The 24,236-nt window shown below is 31.3% G+C and overlaps 1 protein-coding gene across 1 annotated transcript; it reads right to left on the reverse strand.

Moving 5' to 3' along the window:
* Positions 1-5,736: 5,736 nt before the first annotated feature.
* Positions 5,737-19,604, reverse strand: LOC134699379 (ornithine decarboxylase-like). The gene is made up of 10 exons (XM_063560981.1): positions 19,509-19,604; positions 18,588-18,678; positions 17,778-17,854; positions 15,947-16,119; positions 14,854-14,991; positions 14,021-14,192; positions 11,276-11,435; positions 9,834-9,964; positions 7,912-8,123; positions 5,737-5,767 (listed from the first exon to the last, which is right to left on the reverse strand). Exons 1-10 carry the CDS (start codon positions 19,602-19,604, stop codon positions 5,737-5,739), a joined length of 1,281 nt encoding a protein of 426 aa, XP_063417051.1.
* Between the last annotated feature and the right edge of the window lie 4,632 nt (positions 19,605-24,236).

The raw sequence follows: 24,236 nt of genomic DNA on the forward strand, positions 1-24,236 counted from the left end.
TTTTTAAATGAAGTATGGTCTTATTAATAAGCTCTGGATCACATAATAGTTTTTAATATATCTGCAGATGCGGATACGTCAACGTACACGATACGGTTGATACGTTTGTAAATGACCGACCTCTAATAGAAGTGGGACATTAATAGACGTATCGTATCCGTTTCTGATACGGAGACGTATCTGAAGATATATATGTGTTATGGTTTAATAGATTATTTTCATGTTTAAATAAGTGTTTTCCTATGTTAGATATCGTTCTGTCATTGATACACTCTTTTTATTACATGATAGTTACTGCCGAGGTTGTGAGTTCGAATCCAGCTCGTGCGGTTACACGTGACTCCAATCTTAATTCACTCAAATTTTCAGTTTTCCTAACAAAGTTCGGTGGTTTTCTCCTGGTACTCCGGCTTCTCCCTGCAATAAAAACTGGCTGCCACAAAATTGCATAAATGCGGCGTTTAAACTGCAAAAATCATTTACAAGAGTCCTTCTGTAGCCAGGTGTATTAAAATCAAAACAGTACAGGTATAACAAAGGTTTGTAATATTTTGCATATATATAAACAGGAGAAACTTCGTTCAGAAATCTGGACAATGTGACAAATATAGACTAAGTTTAAATCTACAGACTTGGATAAAAAGATTTCCATTATCAAATTTTTAACATAGTTTACTCACTTCTTTGATGTGCTAGCATTTATTGTTTACAAAAAGTCATCAGTTAAGAACCATTCAAAAACAATATTTATATTGAGTCACTTAAGTCGAGCGCACCCTAGAAGGCGTTTGTAATAAGGATTGCCTGCTAATTTATACATTTCTTATTATTGTCAATAATTTGATATCAGTCATCAATTCGACTCATATGAAATGGATGATTCAATTTCCTTTTCCCAGCAAATTTAAATAGTACATGTATGAATATTGTTCAATGTTGTTCAAGTAATCTTTAATTGATTTATAATTCAACTTCACGCCTGGGTATTTCTAATGATTTAAATAAAGTTGTAAAACATATATACACAGTGTGGGAACGGAACTGTACGGTTTTCTTATATTTTGGTCATTCGGGAGACTGTCAAGCGGTGCTCCGACATTTGAAAAATAACAAGTTGCTTGATGGAAACTTTGACGAACTCTTATGTTCCTATATAACGTTTCTGCTTCAAGTTTTGATAGCTAAAACATTCTTTATGCAAATATGAACCAATAAAATAATAAGAAAGATATATGCATCAAAACGTTTTCCTTAGAATGGTGGAGCTCCGTGTAAAACGATCAAAATTGTCACACAACAGCGATCAAAAATGTCAAATAAACATCGAAAAATCATTGTTTGCTACCTGGATTTTCACATGTACCTTTTCTGATATATATTCTTACCTGTCTGAAAGTTTCAAAGCCATTGTCCCAGTAGAAATCCAAATATATGCATTTTCTCCATGTCGGATATTTTTATTGACTGTACAATCGCTCACAAGTTGACTGTAATATTACTCGGAGCCTTCCTGTTAATCACTTGGAGCTTTCCTGTAGTATTGCTTGGCCAAAATTATTAAATACATTGCATATGCATTGCATTGGTTGTTTATTGCTGTCCTATTTGTTCATCTATGGTATTTGAAGTGAAAATAAGCACAAAACCAGTCATTTTGACAATTAAGATTCTATCAAGGAACCCTTTTAGGGTGACTATATCAGAGACAAAAACAAAACGTGTACATTATACATAAAAAAGAAGATGTGGTATATGATTGCCAAAGAGACAACTTTCCACAAGAGACCAAAATGACACAGAAATTACCAACTATAGGTCACCGTACGGTCGTCAACAATGAATAAAGCCCATACCGCATAGTCATCTTTAAAATGTCCCAAAATAACAATGGAAAACGACGGCTTATTTATGTACAAAAAATGAACGAAAAACAAATATGTATTGTAACACATAACCAAACATCCACTGAATAAGTATACAAGACAAAAAGAAATGGACAGTACAAAATATGTTAAAATAATAATGGAAAAACGACTTCGGAAAACTAACGGCTTATTTATGTACAAAAAATGAACGAAAAACATATATGTAACACATAAACAAACAACCACTAAATAAGTATACAAGACAAAAAGAAAAGGACAGTACAAGCTATGTCAAGAATCTAATCTTAAATAAAAATGAAATAATCCTCGTACAAAATAAATATTTATATATACCGGAAAGATTCTCTGGAAAGTTAATTGGCATATTTTGAATGTTACTTTATATATTATTCACCAGCAATTTTAGAAAAATAATAAATACATATTTGAACAATACAACAAAGAATTTGTCAGCACAGGATCGGGATATTGTAACTTGATAGGTACCATAGTTTGTTTGAAAAAGTGTGAGGGAATCGACACATACACCACAGTTCCATATCGACCCTCTGATTGGTTTACCAGAAGACTGAAAATGGTCATGTGGTGTATGTTAGATACCTCACACTTTTAGCAAGAAACTACATTGTAACACATTTTCTTTCCTGTGATATCAGTTAAGAACTTTGACACGTGTCATTTACCAAATAAAAAGGTGATTGGCTGTATGTGTAAATACACCACAGGATGAACTAGATTTCAAAGCAAAGCTTTATCGTGAAAGTTAGCCTCTCTTACGGTGTTTCTACACATACCAACACTTTTTAATTTGGTATAACAAAGAATTCGAATGTGGAATTGTGGTAGCTAACCACTGACCCAAAAAAAGACACGTATATGTCAATAAACATGATATTAAAATAGAAGATGTGGTATAATTACAAATGAGATGTCTGTTTATTACAAGCTATACATGTAGCTACTGGTAGAAAAGGTGTCAGTATTCACCTCAGATACTTACAAAACCTTTAAATAGACTTATTAAGAAGGGATATAATTACGATACTGTTGTCAAGTCATTAAAGATTGCATATTTTGGCGTTAATATTGAGTCACTGATAAGGTCTTTGCGTCGGAACTAAACACATTTATTATAAAAACAGTTGTTGGCATGACATGGGTTATGTTCTTCTCATATATGTTATGATGGTATGATACTCAACCCCTAACGGGAAGAATTGTGCCTGATGTTCATATGATGAAATCATAATCTTTCAGTCAGTTTAATTGAAGTCTGGAGCTGGCATGTTAGTTAACTGCTAGTAGTCCTTTGTTATTTATGTATTATTGTCATTTTGTTTATTTTCTTTGGTTACCTCTTCTGACATCAGACTCGGACTTCTCTTGAACCGAATTTTAATGTGCGTATTGTTATGCGTTTACTTTTCTACATTGGTTAGAAGTATAGGGGGAGGGTTGAGATATGTTTAACCCTGTCGCATTTTTGCGCCTGTCCCAAGTCAGGAGCCTCTGGCCTTTGCTAGTCTTGTATTATTTTAATTTTAGTTTCTTGTGTACAATTTGGAAATTAGTATGGCGTTCATTATCACTGAACTAGTATATATTTGTTTAGGGGCCAGCTGAAGAACGCCTCCGGATGCGGGAATTTCTCGCTACATTGAAGACCTGTTGGTGACCTTCTGCTGTTGTTTTTTTATTTGGTCGGGTTGTTGTCTCTTTGACACATTCCCCATTTCCATTCTCAATTTTATCCAGTAAAATTAAATTTTATCAAGGATCGGAGAGGACTTGTTATCTGAAAGACAGAGAAAACACAAAATTCTGCAACATTATTTTTTTTATATCAATGTCACGATTCAGGAACTTTTTAATATTCCCAACTATAGCATCCGACAAACGAACGAAACAGTTGTTTTTATTTAGGGAAAACAAAATTTTATCAAACCACATTTATATTTTCAACATAAAAATAAGGAAATGTGATACGATTGTCAAAGTTAAAAAATAAATGGATTTGAGCAATTATAGTCGGCTATAAAAGGTCCCGAAAAGAAAAATAAGAATCAATACCTTTCGAATTTAACTGACGGCCTAATTCATAATAAAACAATTTACGAAAAACATATATGACAGACACGAACCAACGACAACCACTGAACTACGAGCTTTTGACTTAAAACAGGTACATAAAGAATTTGGCAAGGGTAAAAATGTTTGTGTGCGCTCATTTCTCCCCAAAACTATGACAGCACAAGACCAAACTATAAAAATCAGATGAATAATCGGATCATCATACTATCAATGACGATATCAGACCAGGTGCGGATCCCGCCTTTCTACAAAGGGGGATCCAAACCACGGAACACCATAAAAATCGAAAAAATAGGCTTCAACCACCAACAACTCCCTCTCCCCGCATACCAGATCCGCTAATGCAGGCTGCAGCCATTCAAATAAAACGTTCAAAAATCATTAACACTTTTGAGTGTGTAATTTCGGTTAAAACTAAAATCGATAACAATACCAAAAATCGTAACAGAAAAAGGAGAGAGAAATCATACCAGACATATATTGTATTGGATTGCAGTAGTTTTAATAAATATTTAGATGACATAAGTATCATGGAAAACATACACTGATCATGAATGTGGCAGAAGAAGTTTAGCATTATCTACTTAAGAGTTATAATTAGTCATATGCCACTAGAAACTATTACAGCAAAATGCATTGACTAGCTTGCTTGCTAGCTGGACCGTGAAGTCATAAGAAAGGTTAAGTAGGTTTCCCTCCTTTCGGAGTAGTCTAGTTGGCCAAACGATGAAAAGAAAAGCTCCGAGTGATTGTACAGGAAGGCTCCGAGTGATATTACAGTCAACTTGCGAGCGATTGTACAGTCAATAAAAATATCCGACTTGGAGAAAATGCATATATTTGGATTTCTACTGGGACAATGGCTTTGAAACTTTCAGACAGGTAAGACTATATATCAGAAAAGGTACATGTGAAAATTCAGGTAGCAAACATTGATTTTTCGATGTTTATTTGACAATTTTGATCGCTGTTGTGTGACCATTTTGATTGTTTTACACGGAGCTCCACCATTCTAAGGAAAACGTTTCGATGCATATATCTTTCTTATTAATTTATTGGTTCATATTTACATAAAGAATGTTTTAGCTATCAAAACTTAAAGCAGAAACGTTATATAGGAACATAAGAGCTCGTCAAAGTTTCCATCAAGCAACTTGTTATTTTTCGAATGTCGGAGCACCGCTTGACAGTCTCCCGAATTACCAAATTATTAGAAAACCGTACAGTTTCGTTCCCAAACTGTGATATAAGTATATTGGTTGACACGAAAATTGTTATATGTGTGTAAATGTTAGTTTCTGTTGTCGTCCATGTGATATTTTTATTATTGTATTGTAAATAAAGTAGAAACATTACGTTTAGGGCTATACATATAATTAAGTCTAGTTTTTGATATACAAGAAGCATGTATGTTAACACAGATAGTACATGAGATAAACAATTATTCAACAAACAATTTATATATTAAAAATTAAGAGATAGAAAATTTGCATCGCCCTTTCATTTACCCCCATTAACTTTCCCTGCTCTGGATTACTATAGTATTGCACGTAAATAATCGATGATAAATTATCAGCAATATATACGTTTAGATACGTCAACATATCAGATACGGATACGATATGTTTTTAAATGTCCCACTTCTAATAGAAAATAGTATTTTCAGTCTCATTAAGCTGTTATTAGTCCAAATGTTACAGTTCGTCATATACGAAGTTTTTTTATATTCATTTTGTGCTCTGGTATAACAAGACAGAAGTCAACATTGATCATGTTGATATACTTGTTCCCTGAAAAAGAATAAAAAATAAATCATCAATTTTATTGGAAATTTTTGTAGTACTTCTTTTATTTCTGTTATTGCCTAGTAGTTTGTTTGAAAATCTTCAAATAATAACATTGGCATACAATGTGTTGACTATACAAACGTTCTACAAGGGTGGGAGAGGATGTTCAACAAATAAAATTCCTACAGTAATTTTAGAAAAGGACAAATTTTACGGGATGTCCCTTCTTCAATTCCCCTTGATCATGTTGATAAAATCAATAATATTTTTTTTTTAAATCAAGCACCCTTTTTTTATGTTCAATGATGTGAAAGTCGCATATAAAAATAGGGAAGAAAAATAGCAGAAGAGCAATAAAAATAGGACTATATCAATTTCTAGTAAAATACAAAAAAAAATAATAATAAAGTACAAGAAAAACAAGAAATAAATCTATAACATTGTTAATTCAATTAGTTCATCTTTATAGATCTAATTATTAGAATAATTTACTGTGTATATATTTTAGTAGATTGAGGAAAAAAAAAAAAGATTTACCATTAATCGTGTTTTTCCTTCTTGATTTACTAACAATCAAATTTTGAATAAAAAAAAGCGGAAAATATTTAAGGAACATTCAACATGTTCAAACCTAATTTGTAGAATGGAAAAAAACAGCACCATAGCAAACAATGACAAAAAAGAGGAAAGAAAAGAAGCAAGTCTACAAAATATCACATAGACACTTAAGGACTCTACAAAAAAGTGGGGGTGATCTCTGGTGCTCCAAAAGGTTATGCAGAAACAACTATGAAGAATATACATTAGAAGGTATTGTAAGGATATCAATCTTTTAGAGTATAATACAATTGTGACTTTTCAGATTTATTATTTATCCACACGAAGCATGTACTATGTTCCGTTTCAATAACAATTTCAATAAAAGTGTGAATATATATATACATCGTGCAATTGACATTGGTTGAAACATATTTTTATTTGTTCTTCACAAACAAATAATTGTAAGCATGTCAATCGAGTGTGGTTTATTTTACACATTATAAAAACTTATCAAAGATTCCTGGCATACAAACTGGAGCAACAGAATTGTGTTTAGTCGAAACAGTTGGAAGGCCAAATAAAATTCAAAAATGAACGCATTGCCACAAATGATCTAACAACAATTGTTTGAAGGTGCTCATACGTGTGTAAATTCAGACCTTATCAATGTGATGATGTTTTCCAAGGCTACTCTTACCAATTGACTCATATATTTCTTCGTTTTAGTTTTTTCTCCTCTAAATCTTTTTAGATTTGCTTTTTTACCGCACTAGTTATATAAAATACTTTTGATAACATCATAATAAGGTAATAGCACCTTATTTATTTAATGGTGAGAGAGTTACAGCGGGACGATTGGAATAACAGTTATTTGAAGTATTAGCTGCTCCCATAAGCACTTATATACAAGGTTCAGAGTGTAATTGAAAAATTAGCTACTTCCATAAGCCTTCATATGCTGAGTAGGGTGTATAACTGAAAGATAAGCTTCTGTCATAAGTAGTCATATACTAAGTAAATAATACAGTAATTATCATGTGCTTTTATTAAATTAATATAGGTATGTATTTACTTCCTGTTGTGACATGATAATGGATTTAAAAAAATAATCAAATTCCGAAATACTTTTAAATAATGTTATAAAAAGAAAATTTCACTTAAAACATTTTAAGATGGTAGTGCTACCTTAAGTCCCCACTACAATGCCATAATAACTTGAATTTATTCTTTTTTGCAAGCTATTGTTTATTCTGTTTTTCCTTTGTAAATAATAATTTCCCCCTTTATATTGTTTAAGAGCCGGTTTTTTTTACAGTGACTGTTAACCTCTATATGTATATTTTCTGTAAGGAATTCCTTGAATATTTTTTTCTGTCTATGGCGATATAACACCAAAAATGTGATGCACACTTTAAAATAAACCGCTCATCTAATTCTAAACAGGAGTAAATCATGAAAATAACGTTGATGACGTCACGGTCACATGACAAATTTTATGTCTATGGGCCAATAGATAAAACACTTTCAGCCAATAAGAAGACGTGTTACATCAAAAATTAAATGAAAACAAATAAAAACAGAGATAGTTGTTAAGAAAGACAATTTACCATAGTTTCCTTTCACATATGAAGTACTCCTCGACTCTTGGCATACTGTTGAAATTAGTTGCTGTAGTAAAGGAGTATGCTCCCATGTCTTTGAAGTATATCCAATCTCCAGGAGATAGGTCGGGGAGTTTGATGTTGTCTATAATTAAATCCACTGCAGTGGAAGTTGGTCCCCAAATCGTACTGTTATATAATACTTCTTCATGATTGTCCTTGAATGAAAAATGATATCAGTGAAATACAATAGATTGCTTCTTTTTAAACACATTTAGACATCTAATTTTATCGAATATAGCTATTTCACAACATTGTTTAAACCAAAAAATATTTTATCTAATTTTAAGGAAACAGAATATTGCCATGTCAACCCTTGTGGGTAGTGTTAACTGAAGTTGTGTGTAGATCGTAATGATAATCGAGTAACGACTGTACAGATAAATGATAAAAATGCGCTGCTTCCTGCCTCCTTAATAAGCTGTTAGTTATTTCCTTGTGCTTTTATGTCAAAAGACATTTCTTATGATCATCAGCACCACGGACCGCTTTAAGGTGGTACCCAACACTTTCACTAAAATTAATTTGGCTCGTTTAATTTTCATAAAAATTTGTCAAAATATTTACTTTGACACTTTAACAAAAATAAAAAAAAAATAAAAAATTTAACCAACCGTTTTGTCAGAAAAATTACACTGGTTATATAGCAATTTGACAACCCCCAATTTTGAACATTGAGAAGCTTAATATTCCTTTTACAACACAATGTAATTAAAACGTTTAGCTGACAGAGTTATCTCCCTGTAGTGTTAGGTACCACCTTAAAACAATGGAGAGAAGTCTTAAATTATTTTTCGAATGAACTGATAGACAAGTCTTTGATCTCCAGTATTTATTATATTCCTCAGTATTTTATCAGGCGTGTATGTCATTAATTAATTAATTATGATTAGTTTTAGTTTTCGGAAAATAGATAAACTGTGTGTTACACCAGCTTTACAATGATTAAAATTCCACTGGTTAGAAAACTCATATGATTTAGTGACAATAGGGTTAACTTTGAGGAAATAGATAAATTATTTGTATCCAGCTTTACAATAATTAAAAGTCCACTGGTTAATACATATATATAATTCAGAGACAACGAATCACAAAATGAACGCTTTTCACAGTTTTTGATTTGTGTATCACGTAATTAGATTAGCCAGATCTAAGAAGACATAAACATATATTTGAACGATAACTCGTTAGTGTATTATATTAGTTTGTGAACCTGTTTGGGATGACTTCCAGAGAGCTTTAGCTCATGGACAAAAATCTCAAAAGTTCAGGATGCCTGTGTGTGAGCTTTTTATTCTCGAGTGGGGATATGCTAAGCACGACAACAAGTTCAGTTATTGTTTTATTAATATAAGGCGACAACAAATTAAGTGATTATGAATACTTAACCAAATTAAGAGCCACGTCCGGTAATCGTCTGCTGTTATTTTAATGGTTATGATAATATTGCCATCTCGACAAGGGACTTGATTATAAACTCAAAGGAAACCCTACAGTTACCAAGGTCATGTAATTGTAATTCGGAACAATGAGACATATATGTTATACATCTTTGGCTTTCAAATGTTTTTGTGTAAGCGTTTTTGATGACGGTAAATCCAGAAAAGCACTTTGATCGCACACTAACTATGAAGTGTTTTATTCATCTGGGAGTAAAAATAAATGCAATCATTTGAATTATTTTTATTATTTGAATCTGATTTTTTCTGTATACTCACTAATTATATGAAATGAAACATGTATATTTTGGCGAGGTGTTGGCATAGGACAGCGGTATACTTCTGTTTCTTTAATTGGAAATTATAATGCAATATTCTTGCAAAATATTCAATATATGTCACTAAATAGATATTTAAAAAAACGCTCACTTTAAAGTGTGAAGGTACATTACACCCAGGATCAATCAAACATGTCAGAAAACTTCCGAATATACCCTCATTTACATAGTACATTCTCAGGTGTTCATTCGGTGCTGTTGGATGTTCAAGTAAATCTCCTTCTGAAAGCAAAAGTTATTATACTGTATAGAAACCTTAATTCTTATACGACGTCCTTGCCCACGAATTTACAGTTTATATTTTCTCTATTTGTTTTCATTGTAAATTATGCTAATAAAAAATATACACTTTAGTAGCTTACATAAACATGATAAACTTTTGATTTATATTGTATATCAAAAACATTTATTTACCCTGCTTTTAGATTTTTTAACTTATTGAATATAAAAATGTAATGTACAGACTCCACGAGGACGAAATGAGAACATTTATAAGGTATTTATGTACGCCTCGACCTAAACAAATACTATATTTGTACTTTTAGAATCGAAATAATTCCTTCGATGTCCTGTTCAGTGTAAAATATCGACAAATACAATAACTATCCATGTTCAAGTGAGCAAAGAGCATGACAGGAAGGAATTATTTCTTAATTAATGACTGAGTATGTGGTTGTTCAAACTGATAAACTCCCCATTCCAATGTGTAAAGGATGCAATCACAATTTGGTTGTTGGGTGTATCATTTATTTGTTTTGTAACGCATGTTACTGGACTTCTGATGGAGGCGTTCGCGGCACAATCTTTTTGATTGCGTTTAGGTCAGTTTAATAGAAACAGTTATAGTAAGTAGATATTAAATGTGTTGTTGTATGACATTGCAACATTTCATATCCAAGGAGATTGTTTGGTCCTGCCCGTTCAGTCATGCTCTATAGACTTACTATTTTCCTTAGTTTTCCTCTAACGATATTAAAATATGTGACATTAAGTTCGTGTATTTGATATGCAGTTGTATTGATATAGGTTTATCTCAAATCAAAGGCTAATATTTAGCCCTGTACGCTTAGTCATGGCTCGTTGACTTTTTGTGTTCCGCATAATTGATATGTAATAGTAGCGCTATATTGTTATTTTAAAATTTGCAATTCATTTCTTAATCGTCGTCTTCTGTTACGTCGCCCGGCCATAGTTATTTTAATCAAATATTTTTAAATATTCTAGGGGCATTTTAACCGAACAAGGCAAAAATTATATAAATACGTAATTATCCCCTCAAATAATCCTCGTTTGGTATCGATTTCGCCAAAAGCAACTTTTGTTTGGTCATTTTCAAATTAAAAAAAAGATGTAAGTCGGAAATATAACCGATTTTGTAAGTCGGTGGCTAATTTATCTTAAATTATACGATTAAACTGTTAAAAGTTAACTGCAGTATACATGACTGACGAAAATTTTTGTGAAGTAAGTCGCAAATACTCGATTTGAGTGTTAATGTGTAAACAATGGTAATTATAAATAAATAAAACTAACTTGGTAACACATTTTCTTCATCCGGAACGATTTTTTTTGTTATGATATTGGTGGCAATTGTGAACGCTGAAGCAACATAGTTCCGTCCGGGCTCAGCTATAATCCGAACGTCATTACAAGGGAAATATTTATCCAGAGAGAGGTTCACTTCTGCAGCTATCTGTAAAAAGGTTCGCTGTTAAATATAACTTATATATGTGTACTTGTTAAATCATGTAAAACTCAAATATATGTTAATTGTCTTTATATGATACTCGCATATGGCGTTCATTATCACTGAACTAGTATATATTTGTTTATGGGCCAGCTAAAGGACGCCTCAGGGTGCAGGAATTTCTCGCTGCATTGAAGACCTGTTGGTGACCTTCTGCTGTTGTCTTTTTTTTTATTTTGGTCGGGTTGTTGTCTCTTTGACAAATTCCCCATTTCCATTCTCAATTTTATTTCATTTATCATTTTAGAACAAGAAGATAATGGAGTTTATGACTGTTTACACATATGAATTTTAGTAAATGTTAAAGTTATCAAAGGTACCAGGAATATAATCTAGTATGTCAGACGCGCGTTTCGTCTACATAAGACTCATCAGTGACGCTCATATCAAAAAATTAATAAAGCCAAACAAGTAAACAGTTGAAGAGCATTGAGGATTTAAAATTCCAAAAAGTTGTGCCAACTACGGTTAAGGTAATATATGCCTGGGATAAGAAAAAGGTGTAAAAATAAACAACCATGTCCTGTCATAGAAGGGTCGTTTATTAACTTGCTAAATGTAGTATGAGTGCCACACGCTCGACAAAAAATGTTACAGCCAGGTGTGTTTTAAGGAAGTTTTTCATTTTGGTTAGATATTCAGAATCCTCGAGCATTATTCATGTAGTGCAAATTGAAACTGTGCCCGCTGTCCCCTACTTTTCATTTCATAACTTTCTTACATATTGTTTAATCATCCACTTACACAACAAAAAAAGTCAATGTTAAATATATGAAAAATCTTGACATTAACTTCATGGAACACAACTGATTAGCAAGACAAGGTCTACTTGTCAGTCGGCTCCTTATTTGATTGATTGTCCTTTAAATAACAATTTCTCTGTTTTGTTTACGTTTTTCATTTTTTCTCATATTATCTTGAAAATTATAAAAGCATGAACAGATGAATGGATATGTTGTCTATTTTAATAAAGCTGTAGTAAAACGAGAGGATTTGAGAGCAAAAACCGTACACATGGCAAAATCTACAAACAGGTTGATATTGCTGAAATCGTTGGTCAACGCATAATGTGAGGTACTGCACTTAAATAACTTTAATAGATAGATAAAAACTTTAAAGGTAAAATTGATCATCAAGACAAGATCTGCAAATAGATCAGCATACATGTTTAGTAGATGGATTAGTCAATTGTCTTCTTATAGTAGTAATTGCCCTTAAATGAAGATTTTTACACTTGTTATGCTTTGGGCAAAAACTATAAACATATATCTAGATGAGCGACAAAGACTCTTTTGAGCCTCTTGTTATATCAAATTCATTACATTTATAGAGCTAAACATATCACCAAAATAAGTGTCAGTATGTTTTACTCAACAATTGCAATAGACGTTCAAATAAAATCTTTTAAGTAAAAAATAGAAAAAAAATAGGAAATTTATGGTATGGAAATTTTTTTGATTTTATTCGGTTATGTTTTATTTTATATATAGACATTTTCGTATGGTCTTTATCAAAATTCTTTCTTGTATTGCTGATAAATTATTTTCTTTATATTAATTGCTTCTAAAGGACTAAAACAATGAAAAAGAAGGCCACTTAACGCTCTTGAAATTTAAACACACAGCTGCTGTATAAACTTCAAACAAGACTATGTTGAAGGCCATACGGTGACCTATAGTTGTTAATTTCTGTGTCATTTGGTCTCCCGTAGAGAGTTGTCTCATTGACAATAATACCACATCTTCTCATTTAAACATAGAAATTTGAGACATTAACTGCGAATTTTGTGCAGTACAATTTCTACCTTTATTGTATTACTAAAAATTGGTCGATATCTGTTGACTATTTGTCCCCGAGAATATTACCAGCCCAGTAAAGTCATAGATTGTTCATATACACATATGGTGGATTACTAACACTGGCATGGGTCGATACCTATACTAGAATGTCAGACACCAAGTGTATCACCAGACAAGTAGCCGGTACTCAGCTTCTAATATTCAAATGTGAACATTGTTTAATTGAAATTTGCTGTTATCAAATTGATGAAATCATTTTATTAACGTATCGATATCTTTGTTATGCAAATTCTGCAAATTCCCTTCCCTGGTATGCCTTTACTTTTTGTCGTTTTGGTGTTGCCAGCTTTTCGACGCTTATATTACGAATAAGACAAGCCGTCGAAATCCACATCAAGTTAAGTTGACTAAATTTTGTTGACGAAAATTACTATAAATGGAAATATCTTTTTCTGGTTGATATTTGTAACCTTCAATTGGGTTACTATACCGTTACTATGTTGTTTTTAATAGCACAAACAGAATATATAATGCATCTATGCAGTGCTTCTGAACTTACTTACTTTTAACAATAAATTTATAAAAGGTACATGCAATTTATTAAATATATACATCAATTAAGTTTGGTGTTTTTGAACTCGAATGAATTTGTTCGTTATATGTTGACTTTTGCTTATGTTTTCAGCTGAAAACGGTACCTATATCTCTGGAAAAACGCATTCCAAGGCTTACCTCTTCAAAAGTAATATTTGTCTGCACATTTTTCTCGCCAGGAAATCCTCCACCGATGTCAATGATGTTCATGTTAAATCCAACAGAGAGACCTAAATCAAATACACGTCTTGACTGCTCTATCGCGGCCTCAAACACACCAGCTTCTAAACAGCCAGTTCCAATATGAAAACTAGTTTTAAAAAACCCCAGACTTTATAAGTGGACGAAAAATAATTATTTGTTTCTAAAGCCACTTATGGTGCTTTCTTAATGATAATCATATCTTGGTATCTTTTATAGCGCATATTGCTCTAAATTTAGCAATTATACCTTGATATCTTTATAAGCATGAAATTTTCGTTGAACTGTGGCAGAATATTTTTTTAAAAAGTAAAATACATAAGGCGACTGTCATTAAGATGATATTAGCTTGTTTTTACGACAATGTTTGACTATAATGTAGGTCGTGGCAAACCGATAAAGCTAAAAACCGAAATTGAATTTGATTTACTCAAATATTTTTATTGGAAAATATATGTAGAAATATTTTCAAACAAAGAAAGCAAACCAAATCTATTGAAAACTAGTGACATTCATCTGATTGCTATGAGAAAGACGAATTTTAATTATTAAAAGTTAAGATACCGCTTCTTTTTGTCATAGGTTGTGAAGAAGAAACGAGACTGCACACCCTTTTGGCGCAGACAATCAAAAGACATCTATGAATCAACCTAACATTTACATTCAGTCCTGACTTTTAAAAAAAAATGTGTGAATAAATTGAACAGACACTATTGCAGATCGACCCTCAACAATAGTATGTTAACAACACTAAGATTTATCATTCTTACCTTATACCGATGACATTTAATTCTAATTTCTTAGCAAATTGTAGCAGTTTTAAAGCTGTCGACGGGTGACATCCGAACTTTCTCCCAAGATGATAAATGACCTTGTTGTTCGATTGTGGATTGATTCTCAGCACTAAGCTTTAATATGAAGATAATTATTTTATGGAAAGGAATCAGGCAGTTTTAGTCCAATATATATGATATGACGAAAACTCTCAATATAAATTCCATGTTTACATGTTACAAGATAGTCGATATTAAATTATCAAGGATATTATATTTGTAGGTATAAATAACTCGGTATTCATTTGCTGAATGTGTAATGAAAATTGAAGATTGATTGAATGCACGCAAAACGGCCAAAATATCAAATATGAGTCTTTTTGAATTTGCTTAATCAATGTATTACAAAAAACAATAGAAAAATTGATCTCTGTGTTTACGATGATGCCCTTTTCTGAATGGATGTTATGGTCATATTGAATATCATGCTGAACTACTTTTAAACTTCTCACCTCTTGAAACCAACAGAGACTTATTTTTTATACGGTTTTGCTGTTACAATTGAACTTTTATAACACATCTATCTAGAATGATGTATTTACCATGTTTACTCCAAATAACAACAAACAGTCTAGATGTGCTTTCTTTTAGAATTATTCACAAAATGGTTGATGCTTTGAAAGAAGACACCACACCATGAATTCGTAATGGTAACTATTCTTAAAAAGTGCTTGTTTTCAAACACTAGAAATGTGCAGCTGTTTAAATTCAAAAGTGATACAGTTAGATCTAAAATCAACACCGCTTACCAATCTGATCTACCTAGGTTCAACCTTAAAAGGTTTTTTGTAGTGTTTATAATAAAAAAAATCGTTGTTTTTTTTGGTGGTCATGTGATCTTAAGTCTTTTTAAACGGCGTTGAAAAGTGCCTAGGTCGCATGAATTTTATAACGTATTGTTTTTAGTGTTTTCATCTCATTGCTTGTCATCAATGATTTTTATTGCTATTCCCTTTTTTCTACAACTATACGTATCAATTACTATATAATTGATAATTATTTTCAAGCTACTTTATTTTAAAAATTGTACTTTGCTTGGGGGTATTCCTTCTTGATCTTTGTTAGTTCATCTTCACAATCGAATGTCATCAAATTGACTCCATTATCAGCAGCATATTTGATAAATGATAGTTGTTTAGACGTGTTGGCATATATAATTCTAGAGGGATCAACTCCAAGGTCTAAAATCTTCTGTATCTCAGCCTATCAATGTAATTGTTTAAATAATATATTACATATGACACTACTCATTGCAATATTTTCGTTCCGACAATTGTAATGTATGATCTTTTATCTGAACGGTTGTGTTTTAATCTTGTTTTAGTTCATTTTGTACCATATTGGTTTGAACGAATTTGCTTTGATGGGTTTCTGGTCTCAGAGAGATTTATCGTACCATAATCCAATGCTTTATCCTTGACTTGATTAAATATAAATGCGCATGTTAAATACATAATTATGTAATAGTCTAAACCTTAGTTTGCAAATTTCCCTGACCAAGCTAAACGACTTTCGTCAACAGAAACAAAAACGTTTCTGATATAGAACACCAATCACATATCAGGATAACCAAAAAAAATCCAATTTCACTCCGGTTCGGGAACGTTAGTTCCGAGATTTCGATTAAATTATATTTACTTTGGTGCATTGTGAAAAAAGATTCTAATTAATATTTAAAGGAGTAGGTTCAGTAAGAGCCCTTTTTGGTCCCTAAATACAGCAGTTTTACAAAATTGTTAAAATGTAAACTTTTAGTCATTTATTGGATAGCATAATGGTTTCTTCTACATAAATATGGACTGTTTTTGGCAATACAATGCACATATATCGAGTACTAGCACCATTAAGTCATGCTAAATTACTGAAATCTTCACAATTCCAGCATTTTAGTTAAATTTTAGACGGTTTCCTTGTAAAACGAAAGTGGCCGCATTCGTGTTCATCCAAAATATTTGAAATGGAAGTTGTATTTAATGATAATACATAACATATATAAAGATTGAGGATGAACACGGATGCGGCCATTTTTGTTTCAAACAAAACCCATCTGAAAAGTGACATTTTTTTGCATAATTGGTAGATTTTTCATATTTGAGCCTGACTCGGATCGTTTTTAATGACTAAATAAGTTAAAATCTTTCACTTAAATTAATTGAATTATATGAAATAGACCACTTAAGTGTTTAAAAAGTGGTCAAAATCTTTCATCAGATGAAACTGAAATTTGAGGCCAAAATCGATCCTTACCGGACCTACTCCTTTATGAACCATAACATTCAACAGTCTACTGCTTCATTTAGGGTGATTTTGTTCTGCGGGTGGTATGTGTACGTACGTTGACTGTTGTGTTTTTAGCGCTATACACCCAGGTTCAATCCACCATTTTCTACATTTGAAAATGCCTGTACCAATTCAGGAATATGGCAGTTATTGTCCATTCAATTGATGTGTTTTATTCTTTGATTTTACCATTTGATTAGGGACTTTCCGTTTTGAATTTTTCTCGGGAGTTCAATATTTGGGATTTTACTTTTCAATATACCAAGATGTTCGGGATTTTTTTCTCCAAAATTGTTTTACAAATCTTCCATTTACCACATTATATACATTTTCTCCCGTGTGCGGTTACATTTGTAAGTCTTACTTCTTTCTTTACATACCGCAAAATACCGTATCTTGATATGGTTAGTTTTATTTAAAACTAATAAAATATAGTGGACATAGATAGGTAGTTTACATTAATTATTCAGTTTTATAGTTATCGTGTATTCTTCGTTGTCAGTGGTAGGATACAATATCTTTCCACTAATATTCTATGAATATTTTTTTAATACTTATATTTATCAATTTTTTATGTTTACCTTACTTGCACAGTCAAACGAAAGGCCCATATCTGCTAGCAGTCTAATTACAGGATAAATATCATTACATTTTACAGCTGCAAAACAGAACTATTATCTTGAATAATATCAATAATAAATGCTGTTTTCTACTTTTTTAACTAAAGCTTTTTTTTCTTTTTCTTTTTATATTAAGACAATAGTTAACAAAGCGACTGATATATTGAAATTTTCAACGGATTTTCATTGTAAACATATAAATATAAGGTACAAACAAAAATATTGATATCGATGGTTTTTCAAACGAGAGGATGTTTTGAAGCTACATTCGCTTCGAAGGGAAAATTTACGTATAAACCGAGATTATTTTTTTTTTTGGGGGGGGGGGGCTAAAAATTTACTTGTACACCGCACGTATCATTATTCATAAACTTGATTTTTTTTAAAAGTGTTTTTAACCTTCTTTTTACGCTTACCTGGTTTTAATTGTTCTACGTAGTCATTCATATTAATTGTGAAAAAAATGGTATGTCACCTCTTGTCATAGAGTTTGAAAATGTCCAATATCCCAATATAAAATATAAAAAGTGAATGGTAACATGTAAAGGCAGTCCATTACGATATTTGTATACTGACACATGTATAATTTTAACCTTGAAGTTCGTGTCTCATCTTGAACAAAATAATGGTTAAACATGATTTATACAGGTATCATTATATACTTAAATCATATTCCAAGATTTTTTTATAAACATTTAATAGACCTTGCAGAAATTGTATTTATAACCATAGTGACTTTTATTAATTTTTGAAAGGGAGAGGATTACCTACCATAAAACGGTTTCACTCTTGGTAAACATTCTTTCCACTTTTTGTGTTTCGATATTATATCACCAAGGTCGCCTATAGAAATGGCTTTTTCCTATAGAAGTTTATAGTATAAATAGTTAAACAAAGGTACTAGGATTATAATTTAGTACGCCAGACGCGCGTTTCGTCTACAAAAGACTCATCAGTGACGCTCACTAACTAAATAATTTGCTTTAATCTTACTACATGTAGTTTATATGCAGATGAACACATAATCCAGATAGGACGAACTCATGTACAAAGATATACTACTATTATTTATGTTATCCTAATGAATATAAATGATTCATTCATCGCCATTACTAACATGCCATACGATTGTAAAGCATATTAGTTTACGTAACAGTGTCTTCAAGTGATTGTAAGTTCTAGCTTTGGGAGAAAGACTTTTTCAAATAAACTTTCTACTTTATTAAAGAATTTAACATAAATCATTTGCATACTCCGGAGTCTATAGTTTTTCGACAGTTTATCTTCTCTGTGGTTGGACATCCTGGTACTAGGTCAAGTAAGAGCAATGCAAAAAGGTAAAATCAAGCTTTTAATTAATGCAATTTATGACGAAAAAATAACTGCTTTATATTTTCTTAACACGACAAAATCATCAGAAAACAGAAACTTTCCCCTCAAAATGCACGGATAAGATTTTTGATTATACTTCTTTTAGTTGCTCTTACTTGACCGAGTACCAGGATGGCTAACTATAGAAAAGTCAGGGACCAATAGTCCCAGCAAAAAGATACCTGTCGAAAATTATTAATCCGGCTTAGATGTAGTCTAAAATTTTCAACCAGTAACAATCAATTAATTAGTGCGTGATATATTGGTTTCTAATAATTAGTTTTTTAACAATGATAAAAATAAAAGTGAATAGATGATTACGTTATGACTGAAAAGGTTAATTTTCTCCTGGATCTGACTGCTGATGGGTTGTGGTTTCTCTTGTATTTCTACAAATATGTTGTTTCCAAAATCCATATTCATATCTCTTCCTAGAAACTGTTGTAAATAATAATATATAAGCAGCAAGCATATTTTAACCATGTACTAACTAAGAAAAATTATTAAGATAAACTGTAAACTGTAACAGCGATACCAGTAAAACAATACAGAAAGTAACAAGTATATCGACTGTCGGTATTTTGTTTGCGTTAAGTTCATGATATTTCAGAGCAACAAGTTCAATACAGATAAACGAATTGCTAAGCATAACTAAGTTTACTACCATTTTTGATATGGTTGAAAACAATATTAATATAATTCGATTTGTCCCGTCTAGCTTTGTAAATTTACGTGGCAATTTAGATAGAAGCATATCTGTTGAATACATTTAAAATTACATGTATCAATTATTCCGATAGTTTATTCTGTACATTGTTGCATTGTGCCGTTTTGACGTATTCTTTTCAACAACGAATTATTCATTTAAGCTAACAATATTTACTGTTGAGAACGTAGACATAAGAACAAGCATCATCATAGTTATCATGCATTGCAGCTACATATTTACGGGTATCTTTCGTATGTCTTTGCTTTGAGACTGGATAAGACATAGCAATAAGCAGACATTACGATAATAGCGGCATGTGTCTAGTAGTACTTACGTCTTTAACAAAATTTGCCACGTCTACTTTGTAGATACTAATTTGTATGGAACGGATTTAGGCTCATAGTTATATGCATATGTATGGACTGAATTTAGATCCACACCGAATAATGAATTATATAGCGCATTTCAGACAACATAGGAGGTGCATCCTCAGGGTGCATCTAGCTTCATTTACTTTCCTCCCAATAAAAGATATTTAAATTGGTAAAATTTAGCTTCCACATACACATTTTGATTTTTTTGTAACTTGTCTCATATACTTGCTTTAACATTTTCGCATATATGCCAAAATGAATCTAGATATGCGGTATTTCTTGTTTAAACATTAAAACTGTCATGTATGTAAAAAAAAAATAATGTCAGAATACATTCTTGTCCTTTTATAAGATAAATAAAGACAATTAAGGTGGTATGGGAGTCTAAAATAGAAATGATAGAATGTGTTCATACTTTGTCAAAATGTAGTATCTATTGATACATGTTCAAAAATATCATAAAAATTATAGGTCACCCCGCATTTTCTCCTTTACAGGTTGTGACAAAATGACAACTTTTGTATGGATTATACAGGAAAAAACACCATTTTGTGAATAGACACTAAACAAAATGATAGAATTGTAAAATAAATTTGAAAAAGATTGCTTTCAGACAATGCTTTGAGAAAATCAAAAGAGATGATAGGGTCACGGTACGTTTTTTTCCGGCTAATAGACAAAATAGGAAAATTTCATGTAGCGTCCTTCAGAAAATTCACTGTTTTAGAGTTACTTCCCCTTAAAATGCCAATTTGAAAATATTAAAAAAAAATAAAAAAATAATCTACTCTTGTAAAATAATTAATATTTATAAGTTATATTCTTACAAATTGGTTCTTTTAAATGAAAATTCACATGAAATATCTGCATTCCTGCATCAAATTTTGCTAACTTGATAGAACATATGGACCTTAGATTCTCTGTTTTTTACAATCCAAGATGGCGAAAGACACCCATACCACCTTAAACGACATATCTTTGCAGTCTGAACTATCTTTTCAATAAAACCGTTTTGACGTGTTTTAGGGTCTACATTTGTCTTCGTTAGTGTAAAAAGTTATCCTCTATAGTTCTCGTTTCCTTGTTGACATATCAGTGGATTTAGATGATTTCGTTTGCTTTTATACATCACGTATCAAATTGTTGACAACATGCAAATCCATAGCGTAACAGCACTTAAAACCGGATGTGTTCAACATGTACTGCAATTATGAATCATTTACAGTTATATATTCTGACCATTTCACTCATTATTTTTGATAATTAATGCTGATATAATATATACATTAATGTTATTCATATAGATAAACGCATTTGGGTACTTAACATTGATTTTTTTAAAAACTATTCGAGACATCTTCAAAAATGTTTTAAGAGAACTGTAGTTTTTTTTTACCGAAATTGTTTTTATTCTTCTCTGCAGCTTTTTAAGCCTAAATCCGCTATATCATATAAAATACAAGTAAGATTTCGAGTATTGCCAGTAAAATGTTTGGATTTACAGATGTCTAGTCCTATCTTTTCTTAGTGAAATATTGAACAATGTTTTGAATGAAGGAAACAAAATCAATACAACTTATTTTCTGATTTACTTCTTAAAGTATAAAACGTATGCTATTGTTATTAACTGTTAAGCAATACGTTCTAGATTACCTGAATAGTATTCCCTCCTCAGCAAAGTAGAAATCTAACCTTTCTGAAATAGAAAAATAGTTTTTATATTTAAATACTAGAGATTAAGAGAGGTTGTGACACCTATGATGAATAATTCATAGCTGTCTGGTATCTTCAACTTTTATCTCAACGGATAACATATTAGGGATTTAGTTTTGTGGATCAATACATCAAAGGACTTTTTTGCATTAAGTTAGGTTCAATCTTTTCACACGAAATTATTAGAATTGAACAAACGCAATCTAAGTTTCGACATAGTTCAATAAAATTTTGTCACATTTAAAAGGGACTTTGCAATTTTTTTTTGATATTAATTAATCAAACGATTGACATTATATAAGGGGAACGTGGTTATATTCCAGTAAATGTGTGTGTATGTGCCTGTGAAATTAAACAAACATACCTTGCATGTGTACCCAATACGCACGTTTCATCTAGATAAGACTCATCTCTAGCACTTTTATTAAAGACAAAATAGCTGGACAAATCTAACATGAAGTTGTAAAGCTAAATAAAACCCAGAAAATTCCGAAATTATGAGCGAAATACGGCTAAAGCAATCCATGCATTAAAAGTCATGGAAAACTAAATATTGACTACTGTTGATAACTCTTGGTGAACCCTTCCCTAACCTAGAACAATAATATAAAAATATTACATAATATCAAACTAAAACAAAGTTGGGAAGTGATCGACGTACATATATATATTCTTTATTCCAAATTCAATAGAGCTTATAGGTATCAAGTACAATAAATATTACATTAAATATAGTAAACAAAAAAATCTTACAGTAAGGTAATGCATTAATATGGAATGAATAAAATTAAAAACATATGTAGGAGCATGATATTAATTAGTGTAATTTAACAATCTTAATAAAAGTATGATATGCACATTCAAAGATTACGATTTTTTAGGCAATACATGAATACTTCCCAAAATTATTAAGTTCTTTTATATAACGAACAGATAACAATTGTATAAATTTGAATACTGATGAATTTCGCCAATAATGAGGTTTGATATACTTCATACGAATATCTTTGTATCCAATACATTCAAAAATAAAATGATAATCATCTTCATCAGAATCACAGTTGCACACATACATATTCTATCATTTCTGTTTATATTCAAAAACCTTCCAGTTTCAATGTTCAAATTATGTGCATGTATACGATACTTGCTTATCAATGATTTAATTAAAAAATTAACAGGTCTACTAAGTAAAAGATAAAACTGCCAACCATGAGTGTCATATAAGTATCCGTAAAACTGATATTTAGAAGACTCCTCATGAAAAGATATTGCTCCAGATATAAACCTGTTAGTAAAACGCTGTTTGAAATCAGCTATAAAAACATCTACATTTAAAACTTTTTTGTGTCAACCAGACATGATTTAAGCCATAATTACATAATAAATCTCTTATTTTACATGACCAATTCAATTTATTTTTACTTTTTACATTGCTATAACAAATATAAAAAAGACAAAAGACACAACTAATCAAGTATTTCTAGAATGCAATTTCAATCAGTATACACCAAATGGATTAAGTTACAATACTTAATAAACAGTCAGAGAAAAGCAGGACAATATGAATTCACAAATTTAAGAAACCACATTATAAATTTGACTTCCCATTTCAGTGTTGCCTTTAAAAATGTTATTTATTGTCTTTTCACTGGTTCGAGTTATCTTTAATAGTGGGCCAAGTTATCTTCAAGAGTGCATGGTCTTTGGTCCGAGCTGTCATGAATCCTTTTCTATAACTGTATAGCAATGAACTTTTGATTATGTTTTAATATATTAAGCTTAGTAACTTGGCTCCCATGCTAATACAGATTCGCTTTTGTTTTTGATTTTCATGTTGTTGTTGTTGTTATGGTGCGGAGAAGGGGGGTTGATGTAATCGAGAAATATATAGTATACATCTAGCTAAATATCCATGAATCGTTCCATTTATAATCATTTAGATTAAGTATTCTGTAATCAAAATATATGTATACATATTTTTCTATTCTTTATCTGTATTCCAAAACAATGCCATTTTCGATAACAGCTGTTTTAAGTTGGTTTATGAAATAACATCCACTTTTTTACTCAAGACTAACACTATGAAAAAGCCCAAAGCATAAAATCTCTAAAGGACCACATCTCGTCAAAACTGTATTATGGTATACCACTTCAACTTGTTTCGAACAGAAATTAACCTGAAATGAAGGAAATACACAAAAAATTGTTCCAGAGCGCCTGCGGTTTTGGTATATTTTCAATTAGTAACGT

The sequence above is a fragment of the Mytilus trossulus genome, unplaced genomic scaffold (assembly GCF_036588685.1).
Source record: "Mytilus trossulus isolate FHL-02 unplaced genomic scaffold, PNRI_Mtr1.1.1.hap1 h1tg000050l__unscaffolded, whole genome shotgun sequence".
NCBI classification, from domain to species: domain Eukaryota; kingdom Metazoa; phylum Mollusca; class Bivalvia; order Mytilida; family Mytilidae; genus Mytilus; species Mytilus trossulus.

Bases quoted from the DNA above. Each gene is read 5' to 3' on its own strand.
- LOC134699379 (XM_063560981.1), bottom strand. From the start codon at position 19,604: ATGGATTTTGGAAACAACATATTTGTAGAAATACAAGAGAAACCACAA. The intron at 14,992-15,946 runs GTACAATTTTTA...TTCATATTAAAG, and splicing joins AAGGAATACCCCCAAGCAAA to CTTAGTGCTGAGAATCAATC. The intron at 11,436-14,020 runs GTAAGCCTTGGA...ACCTTTTTACAG, and splicing joins CAAATATTACTTTTGAAGAG to ATAGCTGCAGAAGTGAACCT.